Source organism: Nicotiana attenuata, unplaced genomic scaffold, assembly GCF_001879085.1.
Source record: "Nicotiana attenuata strain UT unplaced genomic scaffold, NIATTr2, whole genome shotgun sequence".
NCBI classification, from domain to species: domain Eukaryota; kingdom Viridiplantae; phylum Streptophyta; class Magnoliopsida; order Solanales; family Solanaceae; genus Nicotiana; species Nicotiana attenuata.
In genome coordinates this window covers 1-19895 of record NW_017673931.1, presented here as the reverse complement: position 1 = coordinate 19895, position 19895 = coordinate 1, and the positions used below count along the sequence as shown (strand labels likewise).

Sequence of the window (19895 nt, the reverse complement as noted above, 5' to 3'; positions counted from 1 at the left end):
TTAGATTTTACAAATTATTTTAACATTTCCTGCGCATCAGCTCGTTGGATCAGGTTCATATGATTCTTTGATTCTATATTTCTCTATGTGTGTGAGATTTGAATTTAAAGGTCAGCATGCCTTTGATTTGAATAAATCGTTCATTTGTTTACAAAGATTGTTAGCAGATCCAAATTAAAATCAGTATAGGATTTGGGCTCATTTATGAGTCATAACATGGCACCCTTTTGTTTAAATGAGATTTGGACCCAGTTATATAATAACAAGCCCAAGTATTACCAGCCTTTTGAGCCAATGCATTTTGCTAAATTGTGGACCGTTAGGGACACCTCCAAATTGGGCTTGTGCTGAGGCCCAACGTTAAACATCTTCTTATAAAGCTGAATGAATTATCCTTCTTCTTGGGCTAGTTTCGAAGCCCAATGTGCTGAAGGCCTTAATTAAGGCTATTGGTTTAAATTTGTAATAAGTTTGGGCTTTCAAGTTAGGTGGCGGGTTCAAATTAAGAGGTTACCCCTTTTGTTTGGATCCGGACCTGAGCTCGAGGCCCGGAAATTTTTTAATATCAATTGACTAGGACTCTTCCTTCATTTTAGAGGCAAAATATAGAAAATTATAGAGTGCTTTAGGATTGGCCTTTAAATAAAAAGTGAGACGAGCCCCGCCGAACAAAATGCATAAATTGCGGGGCACTCATTAAACGCTTTATTAAAAATATTTTAGAAATTCGGGACGTGCCATTTAGCGAATTTCCATAGCCTCCTGCAAAGTTAACAAGACGCTAGCCACGTTATATGCGCTTTTTAATAATTTTACCTTCTTAACATGAGCAGCTGGATGCCCAATTGTTATCCCAGTTGATACATAATAATTATTAAAGGTCTAGGACGTAAATTCACCAGCATAATCAAGACGGAGTGTCTTAGTTATATAATCTAAAAATTATGCTCTTAATCTTATTAATTGAGCCAGTAACCTCGTAATGCCAATTTGCGGGTTGATAACAAGCACGCATGCGATCATCTTGTGCATCTATCAAAACCATATAACATATGAATTGTCCACATGCAGGGTGTGTGGGCCCAGGTATATCACCATGTATGTTCCAAAAACGCAAGAGATTCAACCCCAACTTTAAGTACTGATGGTCTAGTAATCGGTTTGCCTTGAGAATATGCAGCACAAAAGAATTCTTTAGTTTGAAGAATCTTCTAGTTCTCCAATGAATGACCATGTAAATTCTAAATTATTTTGTATATCATATTATAACCGGGATGGCCCAATCGGTCATGCCAAATAATAACATCATTAGTAAACCCCTTGATTGTTATGGCATGTGATTCGACTACACTAATACTAGTGTAGTATAATCTGGAGGAAAATGCGGAAAGCTTTTCAAGCACATACTTCTTTTCCGCTTTTATTGTAGTAATATAAAGGTAATCAACATTTCCCTCATTAGTGGTCTCAATATAATAGCCATTTTGGTGAATATTTTTGAAACTCAACAAGTTTTTCTGAGACCTACTACAATATAATGCACTATTAATAACCAATATAGTTTCTCTAGGTAGTAATACTGCCGCTCTTCCAGAGCCCTCAGTTAATCTTATACTACCAAATATTGTTATGATATTGGCTTTTTTCATAATTAAACAAGAGAAATATCTCTTATCTTTTACAGCTTGTTTTGATGATTGTTACATGTTGATTGTTACTTTATTGTTCGTCGTTACGTAACAACGAAAAATGCCACTTTATGAAATGACTGATTTGGTGTGGGCGCATCGTTATCTTATCTTTTTCTCTCATCTTGCCCTTATGTATTATTAAATAATCATATTTTATCATTTACCCAACCTTTTTATATAATAATTCTACCTTGTAACTTACTTTTTCTTTATAATAAAATATTACAATTTTATTCTTATTATTGGTGCATGACATAATGAAACGACGGCAAACCATACAATCTATCCAAACATTGTGTACATCAAAACGATATAGTACAATATAATACTATACGATATATTATAAAACGATACATAACAACCATTAAAACAAACTGTTAATATGGTGTGTGTCGTAGCACTATCGAGAAGACATGTTCTTCTTTATTATTCATACGGTCAACTGAAGACTGAGAAGTTTTCATATTCTTCATAAAAAAAATAATACATCATAAGTAATATTGAAAAATTTAAGAACAAAAGAAACTATACTTAGGAAAGTAAATACTAACAAAATAAAAAGTTTTATTCAAAATATGAACTTCATAAAATAAAAAAGAACAACTATTCGTATAATTTTCCAGTAATAAATCTTCAGTTATGATGCTCACAAAAGTCTGCAATTTCTAAATGAGTAATATCTATAAAGCCTTCAAAAATATCATCTTCATAGGGAAGGTTTGCTTCAACTTTATCATGATTATGCAACGGCTCGCCTCAACATCATTTTGAAAGGTCAAGTGAGTCTCGATTTTATTTTATTTCCCTTTTATAGAGGCTTTATAAAGTTTGACAATATTCAGGCATATGACAAATTCGTGCCCAATGATTTTTTTATACCACATGGTTGGCAAATACTATAATGTCTTTTGAAGGATTATTCTAAGAACCCTTATTGTTCTCTTGTTTATAACGATCACCACCATGGCAACCACGCCCACGTATATTCATACGGCTCACACTAATTATTGTCTTCTTTCAGACTTTTGATCTATCGCTACCACATACCCTTTGGGGAATAGAGTTGATCAAGTGGGGCGCGCTTCATGATTTTTCATTAAAAGAGCATTATGTTGTTCATCCACCAAAAGGCATGAAATTAACTCAGAACATTTGTTATAGCCCTTTTCACGATACTGCTGCTATAACACCATATTTGAGGCATGAAAAGTGGAAAGAGTATTTTCCAACATGTCCTCCTCATTCATAGGTTCCCACATAATTTTAGTTGGGAAATTATTCTATATACAACAGAATTATATTCACTTACGATCTTATAATCTTGTAGTCATAAGTGCATCCACTCACGACTACCTCTTGGCAATACCGTGGCCTTTAGGTGATAATATCGTTCTTTCAAACTAGTCCATAATTGAAATGGATCTTTCAAGGTTAAATATTCACTTTTTAACTCTTCATCGAGATGATAGGGAAAACCGTGGTTTTCGCCTTATTCTGACTTGATGCTTTATATATCCTTATTTAATAGTGTCACCAAGGCCTTTAGCATCAAGGTGAATTTCAGCATCAAGTACCCATGGCAAATAGTAATTCTCAGAGATGTCAAGAGCCACAAATTCAAGCTTTGATAAATTCGACATAGTGAAAACTATCAAAGAAAATATTTCAAATTAATTTACATGATAAAGAGTTCTTTTTTGTAACAAGTAGCATGCCTCAAATATCTCGGATATAAATTTACACAAGTCATGAAGGCAAATAGTCAAAAAAAAAACTTTCTAACTGTCCTAGTTAAATTCACATCTTACTATTACCAAATATTAAAGCTACTGTTTGAGAGAGTTCATATTCTTAATCTGGAAAAATACTGATTACGTTACTATTACTAGGATATGAGTACTTAGTAATAGAACTACTGGAATAGATCAAAGCAAGATGACATCATAATTATACTTTTAGAAGATGTAAGCATGCATATCAGAGTTACTAAAACCAAATGTTACTCCAAATATAAACAAGAAGCATTGAATAAATATTAAGCCTCTATATTCTCTGTGATTATTTTATCATATTTATATGGCACTTGTTTTAAAACATTATATCACGGAATTCTATCAGTTTCAGACAAGGCAAGTATTGTAATATATCTAAAGCAAGTCATGCATGTAATGACTTATAAAATTTAAATTGTAGGCCAAAAATTTAATTAGATGATATCAATTGAAGTAAATAATCCCAGTTAGTTAAGATCGTGCCGATAACGTATTATAAAAAATTGCTACCATAATAAAATAAAGCTCCAAAAGGAAGACTAGAATTGAAAGAGAAGTAGGAAAATCTTTATTACTCTCTTCTGTCCTTATAGAACTAGAAGCACCCGTATATATAGGATTCTACTACATTTGAAAGTTATAACATATTGATAGGTACAACAAATACATCCATGTGTATTAAAATACTTTTTGATAGGTATAACAATTTATACTTTTTGAGCATCCAACTGCTTTTTCGCAATTGCTTCTGTTCAAAGTATTAGTTTAGTTAATTAACATTAAACCGACCCCAACACTTCTTAATTGCTACATAAATTAGTCGTAGCTTGATCATAGTTTAGCAATTAACACAACTTGTGAAGGAATGATACTTGATTTAGTCTGCATTACTTGTGCGACTAGGTATACTTGTACGTGTATTTGGGAGGCTCTCTCACAATGGTGTTGATGAGATAAAAGAGCAGCAAAGAGATCAACAACAAAAGGGAAATAGGCCTCACAAGCTTGATTTTGATTTCACAATGATCACACACACTGCAAGCTCAACCGAGTTATAAAAGAGAGAACGATCTGGAAAGGAATCGACTAGGAGCTTAACAAACATAGATAAAAAGAAAGTACTAAAACTGCAATTTTAAAACTAAGTTTGTTGGCAATAAATACAATCAGCTTACTGGTCTTTTCCCACACCAAGGATCCACTGTGCAAGATGAGTCAAGTACGGTTCTGCCCGAGAGCCACTGCTTAATATCGGTCCAAGGCTATGAAGCTCAGAGGAAAATTCCCTCTCAAATTTCCTGCAAATGATTAGTAAACTATGAGACACAGAAACAGAGAGATCAAAACCAAAAGTATCAAGTCATCGTAACATACAGAACGGATTCAAATACTGTGATGTTTTCAGGAGCTAGTCTCAGCATCTGAGATGGGGTCCTTAGTTTCAGGTTCTTATATTTTTCTATACTGGGAGAATCATCGGACAACATGTTAGTATCAGCAGTATCCAACGAGGAGGTAATCAGCCGTTGGGTTGCAGCTGCATATTGTAGACATATCAATTTCAACCTCTCCACCTTCTACATTTAGAGAAATATTTATGAGAAATCAGGAAAGGAAAAATAGGTAGAACAACAAAATACCAAATTCGACCCAAAAGAAAAGGAACTTCAGCAAACAAATAAATAACAAATATATTATCAGAGTCGAAACCTAAAACGTATTGTGGGAGTTCATATTGAAATGTGTCCACTAACAGGTTCTTCTTGAACATTGCAGAAAGGTCATCAATCTCAACAGTTTGAAAGACTTTCTAATTAGGAACAAAGTAATTAAAGGCCACCAATAACCAGAATTAAAAATCATAACTAACCTTGAGAAGGGCTGGTGAAAGTAGCAAACATTCTCTCAAACACTTATCAAGAAAAAAGTCATGGTATTGAATAACCTGCCCCAAAGATGAATCAAAGAACTAATGAGATAATACACTAAAGTATAAACAAAAAGGAGCATACCAGCAGGACTGTTCTATAAATGTGTTTACACACAAGGTTCCTTTGTACAAGAGCAAGAATTTGGCATAATCCTTTTACCTCGTCAATGCTTTTTGCTGTTTGAAGTCTATTGAGCATTACATGCCAGTTAGGTTCAAGAACCTGAAGATACAACAAACTATTAGTTCAATGTGACAACGAATACATATCAGAAGTTTCAGTCCACTAGTCTTCACCAGTTTGATAGATGTAGTAAAGCTCATGTCCACTATAGCAATGATAAATGAAAACAAATAGCAACGGAGAAAAAGGATACATTAATAGCACTGTGGTGACAGTGAAGAAAAGAACAATGAGAAAAACTGGGAAACCAAAGTATACAACATGAAATTAAAATAACAAAGGATAACGAAAACAACTGGAAATTCAAAGCATTCAAGAATAGATTAATGTACCCAAGGCAGGTAGACACAACAAAGATAATATGAAATCTGCAGTTTCCTGCGGAGGGGTGAAACTTGCCTCAAATGTCAAATAGTGTAAGAGGCTATTGATGAACTTTAGCATATTACGACACAACAAAGATGATACAGAAACTGTAGTCCCTTGCATGTCAAGTTTCCGGAGACCCTATAAAAAACAAAATAAGCAAATGAGTAAATATCAGAAGTGAAAGGAAAAGAGAAGCTATTTGACTACTATCAAAAAAGAAACTGAAATCTCATACCTGATGTACTTGCCATGCCCCGGAGAGTTGCCTATCAACGTGCTTACAGTGAAACAAAAATCTGAAAATCAACTGGTATTTCGTCAAGGCTTTCCGAGATATTACAAGAGATAACGGCCATTGAACCTGAAACACATTAAAATGGAACCAGGATCAGGAGATGATAATACAATTATCCAGCAGAAATGATACCATGACCTTTTAAAAGAGCTTTTTATTTTTTATTACGGACCTTTTGGAATATAATTACTCATGCTACAGCTAAAATTGTCATTCTTGCCAAAAGCCCAAAACAGATAAAGAAGATAACAGAAGAAGATGCACTCCCTCGGCATAAGCTAAATATGCTTGTTGCTAGGTGGTACTGAATGAAGTGATGAACACATTAACATCATTGGACACAACTATAAAGAAAACCTAAGACTGATAAATTAAACAAATACACCAGGTATAGGACAATGTGAACTCATGTAAAGGAGGGAGAATTGAGTACTTTATTCCCATTCCACTTTCTTAAATTAGCTAAAAGTATAAATGAAATTTCCAGCTAATTACTTTTTGGAGATTGGCCAGCTATTGAACAACCAAATTGTCGCAGACTATTTCTCGTACATCTAAATACAAGTATTGAAAATACCCAAACTGCAGTTCAGTAGGAAAATTTTAAAGGCAAAGAACAAATGCAATTAAAGTCAAAAAAACAAACTAAGAAAAGCAGACCATATGAAAATAGCATGCTTAAGCCTTAAGGTTGGAAATTGCCAATGGGAATTTGGAGTAGGATCTTTTAGGGGAGATACAAAATGTTAGCCTACAAGCAAACATGTTCAAGGAGATGATGTAGACTGGTAAAAAAACAGAAATATGATGCCAAACAGAGAAGAGATAAAAGAGCAAGCATAAAGGAAGCAAGAAATCATAAGATCAAGAGATGGTGGAGGCAATGCTAGTGCCTCCCACCAGAAGCCGACAGACTACTGTTGGTTGTGGGATTATGGTGATTGTTCTTATAGAGTTACCCGATAAAGCCACAGTAGCATGAAATCAGTGCAGATATTGCTGCCCTACGTGACTTTGTCCAGCTGAATGCTAATAAACAAAATTACAGCTGGTCGGAGCCCGTTCTTTGTTAAAACAAACTTTTAGCTAAGACTTCCTTTCAATTCAGTGTTAAAGCAGTATCTTTCTCTCCCTTACGGGAATATAAAAGGATGATCATAGATGCATTTCTCTCTAGCTATCCGGATCAAAGTGATGAGCATCTGCGGAATACTAGTTTTGTCTATCTAGATAGTTAGGACGAAGGAGTTATTAATATGTTGTCAAAGACACCAAAACTAATAAACAGGTATGTTATCTCTTGGATCAGGATAATAATATCCCCTCTCAAGCCAATTGATCCCTCTGATCTTGTAACGGGGGGAAGTAGCTGGCGGTGACTTGGTGGACAGGTTCCTAAGAAGGGAGGTCTTTTCCTTAATTCCTTTTGGAACCTTCAGATTTCAGTTGCTTCATTTCTTCGTCTTCACAATTTGGTGTCCACCCTTACTTTCTTGCTACGTATTTTTATTTCATATGTCCCAACGCTTTTTACACATTTAATTCCTAGTTGTCTTTTTCTTCTTTCCTAATGCCATGTTCTTAAATCCTACCTATTTTCTTCATCTTTGCATTTTTAGTTTGTTTTCATTTTACATGACTATGTTTCTCTTTTGCACTCTTTGACTGCCCAAAGAAGGAAGTGGAAGGGGACAACAGCCAAGCTCTGGATATGTTTTACATTTCAAACCTCATTTGGGCCCTTTAAACAACAATCCAGTACCATGAAGCAACTACAATCTGGATCTCTGATCGATATAAAAGACATAGAGATTGCTTTCTTAAAGCAATGTCTGCGCTTTCTTACCATTTCTTTTTTCTTTCTTCCTTTTTGTTGGGTGGGTGGGTGGATAATTTCTTCAAAAATGTTGAAAGAGAGACATTAGAATACAAACCTTGTAATTCAAAGAAAAAGTTTCCAAGCCAGTAATGCTTAGTGGTTCCTCTAAATCATTGCTATCTGGAGCAGACTGGCTGATTTCAAGATCTTTCAGCGTACTCAACCTTTTCAATAAAGTAGTCCGCTCCTGGGAGAATACCATATTTGACATAAATCCTGCAGATTATTCCCACATTTGAAGGCTAAACAAGCTAAGGTAATAACAACTCACCACACAACACAATAAGTCCTCGTGGCAAGGATCCACGGCAGCTGCAGTAGATCTCAAAGCAAGGTCTAGAAGAGACTACTCAGAAGAAAGAAAAGAAGAAGAATATCATGTTACTGGGGAGCTTCAAGTGTTTTCTCTATGTTAAAGAAAGCAGAAAACCAAAGAAACAACTATGTAAAAAAACCTGTAGCTTCTCCACGGAGATCTCATCAGGCTTCTTCATGAGCTCCTCTTTAGCTGTATCCATGAAGTGAACTAGGAAATCACCCTGCATGACCCATTGCAGTGAGTACGAAGACAAAGTTCTTAGTAGCCAGAATGCATCTAACCTAAAACATATAAAACCGGTTACAGAATCAGACAACAATATTTTTAACTCCATCTGCAGAGAGCACACCTAAAGAAAATAAAGAATGAAACCAAAGAATAATCTCGAAACCAGGCCTAGAGAGCGGAGAACCTAAGCATGCAATAGCTTTGAAATTGTGTATTTAACTGACTGATATGCTTGTTTGGCCAACATAGGGTTAAAAATGTTTCATATTTGCCTTCTTCCTTCAACTCTTTTTTATGTCAGCTACTAGCCCAAGAAATATCTTCTTTACGGAATGAAATACAAAGGGGATGAGGAGTTAATAAACAAAGTTAATGCAGCATTTCCCTGCATGTAGCGTTTGAACTCCATACCAGGTACTTTCCCCAACCCAACCCCAACTCCCCAAATTATCATAAGCTTAAATGTATAATCTGTTAACCGTTAGCTGATACCTGATCAAGAAGAAGATAGTGCTTGATTGAATGCAGTTTTCCCATTAGATCATACTACCAACAGAAAAGAAAGGTTTTATCAGTAAGGAGTTTCATATAAAATAAAAGCACTTGCATTCACGAATTAAGATACATAGAAAACAAACTGTGAAGGAATGACTTTCTTGCTTCAAGCACACCTTGTTTTTAACAAGATTTAATAGCTCGCCGCTGGCAAAATCATAAGCAGATTTGATGCACTCCAAATAGTGATGATTTGAGCCAACACTTGTCAATTTTGACTTTTCTGCCACAGGGATCTAACAAACTCATTTTGGTCAAGAGCTCCTGCTAATATTACTAATTGATTTGTAGAGCAAAGAAACATGGAATAACTTTATTGGGTGAAACATATAACGAGCAATAAAATCTTGTCAAAACCTGAATACTATGTCCACACTCTCTCATGACATTTAAATATTTTCCAGTGATCAAAATTGTTTCAGCTGCATTTGCAAGGAAACTAGGAATGTCATCCTTCAGGCTGTAACGTTGTTGCCAGTACTTGGCATCATAATCCTGAGTAAGACTCTCCTGTGGGAAATACAGAGAGATCAACGAGATATCAGCAACTAAGTAAAAAAGTGGAGTTACTTACAAAGATGTACCTTCTGAAGAGACTTGTTCTCAGCAATAAAGAATTCACCATAAGGATCATCAATCACTCCTTCATACAGCCACCTAAATTGAGCAACAATATCAATTCACCTTAAAAAAGGGGAAGTTGAGCATACAAGTGTGGAATATGAGAGAAGTGATGAAAACCCTAATACCTACAAAAGCACTACGATGAAAACCTAATAGCTACTCTACAAGGAACAAGAAAACCAGTACTTTCCTTGCTTCTTATCATGGGACAAATATAAAAACACAAACTTGTGCATTTCCACTTAAACTGAAAGTCATTATTCAAGGAAACATATGTTACTACTTATTACAATGTCTAGTAGCTCTATCAGGTGATATCCAAAGTAGATATTATCGGAGGACCCACCAAGATTAAATAGCAGAAATAGAAAGCAATGAGATTTTAACTATAGCAATTTATGTCTCACCAACTTCATTTTATACTTCATAAAAAAGTAATAACAAATTGATGATTATCAGATTACATAACCAGAAATTTGATTAGGCAACTATGCCCAGGCAGTAGTGGGTCAACCAGACCTTAAACAAACTTGAAAAATCATTGAGGCATCTGCAGTAAATACCTCTCTAATATCCCAAGATATGCAGTGCTTGCTGATTGTGACATCTTTTCCAGCAAAGATCTCACTACATGATCACCGGCCATTGCTTTTGCCTAAAACGGAATAATTAGTCTGGAAATAAATGTAGATCCTCCTAAATAGAACATATGTAGTTTGTATTTGACACATCTCAAAATAGTGTCTATCATGGAATGCTTGTAACTTTTTTCTGCGTTCCGTTTTTCTTGCCAATACAAGTCATGAATAACTGGGAAAAAGAAGGTCAAAGAAAAACCACTTTTTTTGGATTATGTATACTTCCCGAAATCAAAATAACTTGAATTCTGAGTGAAATCCTCGGTCCCTTTTTCAATCGAAATTAAACAATATGCACTTTTTCATAAAAAAAGAAGATTTCCCTAACGAGAAAGACTAACTAACGAACTACTAAAGAATTCCATAATTCTAGGGGAACTCAGACAATATATCCCCAAAAGTTATGACATTAATTAGACGCCATACCTGGCTTTGCAAGAGGTTAAGGACTGCAGAACCAACACAGTTATTGGCTGCAGCATTTTTCACCACCACTGACAGAGCCTGCATTGAACCCATCATTGGCTGCAAGAAATAGCTTAACTAAGCAACAAAAACGACGAGTCAAAGTAAATGACTGCTTAGGCAATTAAACTAAATTAAACAGTGTTACCTGGCAGTAAAACCATAATCCTTGTATAGAAAGTCTTCCTAAGCGAAATTGATGTTCAAGCTGTGCCACCATTGCTTGGTAATCCTGGAAAAGATATTCCACGCTCTGATTATCTCTCCTTTATTGGTTTTCCTTAAGCACTTCTTTCTCTAACATTTTCCTTTGTTTTCAGCCTAATAAAGCAACCAAATATTGGCACTTCTACATTGCACATGTATGCCCAGCATAGGAAAATTTACAGAAACAACTCATGCCACCAGGACAGTAGGCCAATAAAATTATAAAAACTAGCAATAATCAGCTGAACCGAATCGAAGGTTGTGGACAGGTGTCTCATCTTCCTAGGAGATAATCTTCATATAGTTGAATTTATCTATCACAAAAAGAGTAAACAAATGATGAAGACGATACCATCTTCCAAGAAGTGATTTTCTCATATATATAATTTAATATATCCTCAAAACGAGCTTATACATAAGATGAATAATATACCGGATTAACAGATGGAGAAAAGTATAATACCTCATGCAACACCAGAAAGATCCATAAATAAGAAACTTACAAGGAGGAGTGCCCTTAGAGCAGCAGCAAAGGCATGATTGACTAGGCCCGTCTTGAACTGTGACCTTGCCTCGACAAACTGGTTAATCAAGATATAACTTTCGCATAGCGGGAACAGTCTTTTTGCAAATTCCTGCAGTAATAGTCAAAATTATTTCAACACATTATAAAATATAAGACTTGGAAATTGTCTTCACGTGTTCTCAGATTTCGGCCTCAAAGTAATTCGTTATTTTATTCAAATACACTTATTTACTTCCTTTTTCTCCTTCGACTTTCCAAGTGTTGCACTGTGATTTGTCAGCTAACCACGGACATAACATTTTTTACTTTTTTGCTTACTAAATAACCACCACTTAAACCCCTACAGCTTTGAATAGAGAAAAGGACCAGAAAGCAAGAGAGAATCATCTTTCTTGCACTAATCCGAATTTTTGGTTAGACAAAAACTTGCTGCAGAGCCGGCTTGACAGTTCCCTGCACCAAAAATTGCCGACATCCTCGAAAATTTTGGGATTTTCTAGGAAGAACAAACAAAGTAAAGAATGTAGTATTAACTATTTCAAGCATTGAAAACTTGTCTATTTAGAGAACTGCTGAAAGCTAACATTCTGTTTTTGCTTTATTTAGCTTCATTTCTCTTTTAATATTCTCCGATACTTTCTTGTGGTTCAGTTAGACGCTTAGTGCTTGCTTACTAACCAGCACTTTAACATGGACGGAGTAAGAGCTTACATTCTTTCACTTCTCATTAACACAAGCAACTACTGGATGAAATATGTTGGACTTCTTTTATGAAGAACATAAGCTGCACTTACACACGTGCGAATAATTCAATCAAAAGACAATAGCTTAAGTTTGACAACGTAACATACTTGGTCTAATTAACTTTAAGACATTTCAGGAATTAAATGTCTCATTTTATCCCAACTCCTCTCCTTTTTTTTGGTAGGTATCTACCCAACTCCTATGTTTCTACTTTATATTCTTTACTTTTATGCGTTTTAGAGAATACATGCGAGCAACATCATTTCCTAACTTAATCTAAATGCTAAACCTGTCAGCCTACTCTAAAAATATTGGCTCACTGCAGAATAATGCCCTGCAATATTCAATTTTCAGCACCACCCCTACCGCTAAAGCCACATCTTCGAAACATTAATTAACCTATTTCTGCTATTATGTTACTGATAAAATTATGCTCAAGGCCACTTCATCAATTTCATTATTTCGTCAACGGAAATTGACATCTAATATTGACAGAAGGTTAAGAGTCTCCAAATCTCATTCTTCACATTCTCCTAAAGTATCCTATTCTGTTAAACTTTCGCAAGGATTCTCCAATAGATCTGGTCCACACTCTCAAAACTAAACTAGATATAACGCACAATATAAATCATGATTTCATACCAATCAACTACGAGAGTTCTTTTGCCTATGAACAGATTCAAGATGGAAACAAAGAACTTGAATGAAAAAATAAAATTATGTACCTGAAGAGCTAAATCCATAGATGCATCAACCTGGAAAGTTATGGCATCCTCCTTCCCTCGGACTTTCTTAATAGAAATATAGCGTCCTTCAATTCCAACCAAGGTGGATAGAAGATCATCAATAACAATTAATTCCTACATATTTCGACAATATTTTAATAAATGACTGACCCTGACCGAACTATAAACCAAGATCGTCAAGTCCATATATGACATAACATATTAACAAGAAAAAACTTCTAGATGAGCCACAACATCATAGTTTCTGTTCTCCTTAACCTTTAAAAATTAGTACTTAAATAAAACAATGCAAAAGTTCACAGGGAACTAAATTCCAAACAAATTGGTTGTAAACAAAAAGAGAAGGACATGAACCAGTTATTGGCATGTACAAGAGAAGTACATGACAAATTAAGCATGTTGATTGTTTACTATTACAGTCTTGTTAAAACTTATTATCCGAGCTTATATGTTACTTCTTGCCGATCTGGTCAACTTACCTTTGTGTTTTAAGTTTAACTACATCTATGACGAAGACGTCTAGGTTGACTGGGTATTTGGTTTGATTTTTGGGTTCGTGTCATATATAAATAGTTATATAAAGTATGAGAACGCTTTGCTATTACACGATATATCTTACTTATAAAACATTACTAGGTGTTCATAGAGATATAAATTTTATTAATTTTAGTTCAATAGCTTAGTTAATCGAAATATGTACTTATATATTTTGTAATACACATTTATTGGTCGTATCCCAACACTTGTATCCGCTCGGACCCATACCCCAAAAATCCTAAAACTTATGCGACGAAGAATCCAACCTCTAGACGTGCACCCAGGTACCTCCGAGTCTGAGCAACATAGTCAATAAGAACAATAACCAATGGTACTAACAAGTAATAATAACAATAATAACAACAATTCTAATAACAAGGACGATGAACCTCCAATTGCATCAAAAGAGCAATACCTGAATGGTAGCATGGTAGGTACCTATAGCATTATCCGTCCCAGAACTGAACAAAAATTTCCAAACAGAAACAGAAAGTAAGTAGGAGACCTACAAATAGGAGTCACCAGTTTGGTTTTAAAATAGCAAATCAAAAACACCATGCTAAAACACATTCACAAAAATGCCTAAATTATATGAAATCATAAAGCCAAGGACAATTAAAGATACCTTGAGTCTATAGAAAAACCCTTGAATTCAGCAGTTCCAGGTGTAGCCTTTATTTCCTGTACACATTTTCAGAAAATTGCAATAAAAAGTAAAGAATTTAGTAAAATTAATTGAAATGTAAAATGGGTGAGTACCTGATAAAATTGGCCAGTGAGAAAAGGACGATCCACATTCCAATCAGGAGTAGATATAGCAGCCGCTGAATCCATCTTCAAATTGCCGCGGCAGTTAAAACCACAATGCCACTGCAGTTCACTTGTTAATTTGCATATGGACTGACTTTGAAAAATTTGGGAAAGCAAAACATAGCAGGCGCGCGCGCACTGGGTTTCTAATGGGAGCTTACGCACGAAATCAATTCAAAATGTTAAATTGTCCCGAAGTGGGCAATTTACGCTTTATCCATTGATACTCCTTTTTACTTCTTATTTTTTGCTTTAAAAATAGATTTTAATGGCTTGTTCGGTTTTTGTTTATTCATTATTATTTGTGTATTTCGACCCTAAAAAAAAGATCAAACTGAGACTGCTTTTTGCTTTAAAAAATTGTGCGGAGATTATAATGCATGGACGATTTATGAGATAATTAATAATAATAAAAATATTATGTGATGATTAATAAAGAAAGGACAATTGCTATACAAAAAGTACTTTCTTTTAAGTATATTTTCGTCATTAAACAGTTTAAGAGCCTGTTTGGCCAAACTTTTGGGAGGCCAAAAGTACTTTTTTTCTCAAAAAAGTATTTTTTTAAATTTAAGCTATTTGGCCAAGACGGAGAAGTACTTTTGGCCAGCAGCAGAAGTAGTTTTTCTGCTTTTGGGAAGAAGCAAAAAATTCTAGCTTCCTCCAAGAAGCAGAAGCTAAAAATTAATTTATTCAAGACAAAACTATCCTTGCTATAGATTTATATTTTCCAAATTATCCTTTATTGATTTACATTTTTTTTCATTTTTGTTTCTTGTTTTTACCATTCTTTTAAATTTAAAGATATCATATACATGAATCATATTGTAACTTATCAAATTCTTTATTGACTTTTCTTGTTTTTGATTTTTATCTTTGTGTAATATCTTGTAACTTTCCAAATTATCTTCTTCTGTTTTCGCGCTAAAGCAAATTATCTACATCCTTCTTTGGATCATTTATCTTCTTACAAATAATCATTTATAATTTCTTCTCTTATAAGCTATTAATTCCCGAATCTTTAAAATAATTATCAAATCTAATTTGTGAAAATTACCTACTAATATGTAATAAATTTATAGTTGCATCGCACAGTCTATATATTATGATGGGAGCTGTAGTTTAGAGAGGGAAAATGCTAATTTCCAAGCGCAGGTTTCCACCTAGAACAAGAATGTCTTTGGTAATATTTTTCATAGGAAAAAGCACATCCTGGCAAGGCTAGGGGCATCCAAAAATCTAGAGCATACACTTTTAACAACTTACTCTAGAAGCTGGAGGGTGAGCTTCTGGATGAATACTCCTCTATCCTGAATAGTGATGATGTTTTCTGGAGGACTAAGTCTAGATCAACTGGCTTATGGATTCTTCCACACCTCAACTCTCAATAGGAGAAGAAGAAACATGATTATTGCACTTCAAAATGATGTTGGAAACTGGATAGAGAACCAACAAGAAATTAAGGATACAATCTACCAATTCTATAATAATCTCTATACCACTGACCACCACTCCTCTCCCAACCCAGGGCAGAGTACAACATACAACACCCATATCCTATCCAGTAGGGGCCAGGCTAGTTTAAATGCTCCACTAAGAACTAGTGAGATCAAGAATGCCATGTTCTCTTTCAAGCCAACAAAGGCTCCTGGGCCTGATGGCCTCCACCCTCTTTTCTACCAAATATTCTAGAATATTTTGGAAAACAAAATCACTCAATTCTGCAACCAAACTTTCCAGAGTTTTGAAATGAATCCCAATGTGAACAGTACATATCTTTGTGTAATCCCCAAGCGTACTAATGCCATAATTCTTAAGAACTTCAGACCAATTGGTTTGTGCAACACAATGTACAAGCTAATTACTAAAATCATTGTCAATAGAATAAAGTCAATCCCCCCATCCATCATTGGGCCTAGTCAAGCCAGTTTGCAATCTAACAGGAAAGCTAGTGACAATGCCATCATAGTCCACGAATATATTAGTCACTTCAGTAGGATGAAAGGGAAAAATGCTAATACGATCCTCAAAGTTGACTTAGAAAAGGCTTTTTTGATAGGCTGGAATGGTCCTTTATTAGAGATACCCTTGTGTCCTTTGGCTTCCCTAATAACATGACTAAGCTAATTATGTCATGCATCTCTAATATCACTATCTTTGTTCTCGTTAATGGGGGTAGATTATATTATATTTTGAATCCCCTTGACACAGTCCAAAAGCATAGCTCAATGGTCAAGGGGCTTCAAAACCTTTGTGAGGTTGCTGGTTCAATTCCCACAGGCCACAGTTTCTTTTAATCTTTTAACCTTTTTCTTTTTTGAACCCCCTTAGTGGAAATCCTGCCTCCGCCAATGCATGCAATATCAATTTAAATCACAGCAGGAAAAAAAGCAATATGACCTTAATAATGACTAAGCTAGTGGAAAATAAAAGATCAGCAGAAAACAATCAGTAAAGGCATTTCAAGAAAACATAAAATAGAAAATTCAAGCAATGCAAGGCCCAAAATTTCCCACTTCTTCTTTGATGATGACTTAACCATGTTTGCAAGAGCAAATAATATGATACATCATAAATACCCTGCATCGGTTCAGTTGTAAATTAGGTCAAAGGGTAAATACCCTCAAGTCCAAAGTTGTCTTCTCTTCAAACTGCCCATAGGATATTGTAGCTAGGTTAGCTGGGGAAATAGACATTAAGGCCAGCAAATCCTTTGGCAAATATCTAGGATTTCCTATATTCCACAAAAGTCCTACCAATAAGGACTTTTAATTCATCATAGAAAATATGCACACCAAACTAGCATGCTCGAAAACCTACTTCATGAATATGGCTGGGAGAACCACTCTTGCCAAATTATCTCTTGATTGCATCCCAAGCCATGTTATACAATATATTAAGCTACCTGCCTAAGTGAGCAGCCAAATTGATAAGATCCAAAGAAACCACAGCTGCTAAAAAAATGCACCTAATTGGTTGGGATACCGTCACTAAACCTAGAGAGGAAAGAGGACTTGGGGTTCATATAACTGACCTAAGAAATAATGCCATTCATGCTGGGTTGGCTTGGAGAATATATAACAACTCAAATGCCCAACGGGCTTGAGATCTGTTCCACAAATATTGTACTAGCAGACAACCTACTAGACACATGGCCTCTAGGACTTGGCTTAGCATTAGGAATGGGTGGAATGTATGTAGTAAGGTTAATATGTGGATTGTCAACAAGGGGAATAGAGTCAACCTTTACAATGATAGATGAATCCATAACATGTAGCCAATCAGAACCTTGGTTAATGGACCACTAAGCAAGGAGGAAGAAACCTTGAAGGTTTCCACCTGTATCCAAAATGGCATTTGAAAGACTACCAATCTTTTTGTCACCCTCCCTGACAGTGTAACCAATGGGATCAGCTTCACTATCTCTAGTGCCAACAATGCTGACATTGATAGAATGGCATGGAACCAAACCCACAATGGATTGTTCACGACCAAGTCTGCATATTCAGTCATCTTAGGGAACATATACCATCAGAATAATGAACAGGAAAGAGGGTTCAATTGGATATGGACTAGGAAAGTTCCTAATAAGATCAAATACAATCTTTGGTTATGACACATGGCAGACTCCCCACTAGCTAGTAAGTACCTTCATCACAGAGGTGTAACTTTGAGCCATGTTTGTTTCTTATGCAACATAGAAAAGGAATTCATTGAACATATCTTCATCATGTGTGAAAATGCTAAGCACTTATGGGATAACCTTTCACAACTAAGCCAGACCAACATTCATATCTGGTCCTTTGCCAATAGCCAAACCGAGTGGGAATGCATCGTTAACAGTTTGCACAACTACAATTTCAATAGCCTATTTAGGTGGAGGGCAGTTGATACCTTTCTGCCTCTAAAAATCTGGATAACTAGAAACAACAATTGTTTAAATAGCAAAAGGGATCTTGTCTCATACAAAAATGCCACATCCAAAGCCGTAGAGTACATTCACGTAGAAGGAAGATGCTAGGGAAAATCTGATTTGGTCATTCAGATCAAATGACACCCCCCTCAAAGGGACCACTACAAACTCAACACTGATGGTCCAACTCTTCAAAATGGACTAGTGGGAGGCCTGGGTGTGGTTATTAGGAATAATAGTGGGGCTGGGTAATGGGTTTCATGGAAAAAATAACTTGTACTAACATACAACACTGTGAACTAATAGCGTTGCTGCATGGGCTAAAAATGGCGATAACAAATAACCTTACTCATCTGGAGGTTAATTTGGATTCTACTCAGGTACTTAATTGTATCAATTAAGGTACCTAATTTATGACAATTTGATATGTGAATACAGGTCACTCCTGATCGCACTAGGGCGCCCACCAGTAAGCCATGTCTTTAGAGAGGCAAATAGAGTAGCGGACAAGCTAGCAAAGGAAGCAGGGAAGTTGACTGAAGTGGGTAAAAACTTTTTGGTAGTTCCTCCAGTGTTTGCCAATGAAACACTATGGGCAGACATCCTAGGAACTATTTTTGAAAGAAAAACAATGGTAGCATTCATTGCAATAAACTACTCTTTGTTTGTAGACGCGAACGGCGTACTACAAATTCTAACTGCCACTAACTAGTTTATGTTATTTTATATATATATATATATATCCTTTTAACCAAAAAAAATATACTAGATAATGTTATATGCTTTGGTATAACTATATATGTTATATTGATTTAATTTTTAATATGTATGTTTATTTTATGTTTTATATTTTAATTAAATAAAATAAAAAATAATAAAAGTCTCTTACGATAAATATTTATGTTCACTTTTTTCGTTGAAATAATTATAAGACCTCCCTTTTTGATAATTTGACACTCAAAAGTACCTTTTAGAAAGATTGGCCAAACATAATTTATTTACCAAATGTTGCAAAAAGTACTTCTTAAATGAATTGGCCAAACACAAATTATTATTTTTTTTCTCAAAAGTACTTTTGGATAAAGCACTTCTGAAAAAAGTGCTTGGCAGCTTGGCCAAACGGGCTCTAATAGTTATATTACATTTTCTGATTAAATTCAACTTTACTCTCTTAACCATTAAGGGGTCATTTGGTAGGAGGTATTAGAAAAAATAATGCAAGCATTAGCTATACTAATACCTTGTTTGGTACATTTTTTCAACCTGTGTATAACTAATCTCATACTTGGTATTATCCGATGTATAAGTAATGCATAGAAAATCATGGCATTAGTAATACCAAGGCTATTAATGCATGCATTAGTATGGTTAAAGACAAAATTTTCCTTAAAGTCCCTTAAAGCTAGAGAATATGGAAGGCATTTTTGTAAACAACTATTTTCTTAAAAATTGTGCAATGCATT

At 35.1% G+C, this 19895-nt stretch overlaps 1 protein-coding gene across 1 annotated transcript; it reads right to left on the bottom strand.

Annotated features, from left to right (window-relative positions):
- Positions 1-4116: 4116 nt before the first annotated feature.
- LOC109217651 (gamma-tubulin complex component 2) lies at positions 4117-14764 on the bottom strand. The gene is made up of 21 exons (XM_019381915.1): positions 14469-14764; positions 14335-14390; positions 14125-14170; positions 13152-13286; positions 11660-11791; positions 11098-11181; positions 10911-11009; positions 10410-10501; positions 9807-9879; positions 9580-9732; positions 9339-9458; positions 9160-9213; positions 8576-8659; positions 8392-8466; positions 8176-8307; positions 6182-6307; positions 5977-6084; positions 5554-5616; positions 5334-5408; positions 4838-5040; positions 4117-4761 (listed from the first exon to the last, which is right to left on the bottom strand). Exons 1-21 carry the CDS (start codon positions 14541-14543, stop codon positions 4635-4637), a joined length of 2112 nt encoding a protein of 703 aa, XP_019237460.1. The 5' UTR covers positions 14544-14764; the 3' UTR covers positions 4117-4634.
- Between the last annotated feature and the right edge of the window lie 5131 nt (positions 14765-19895).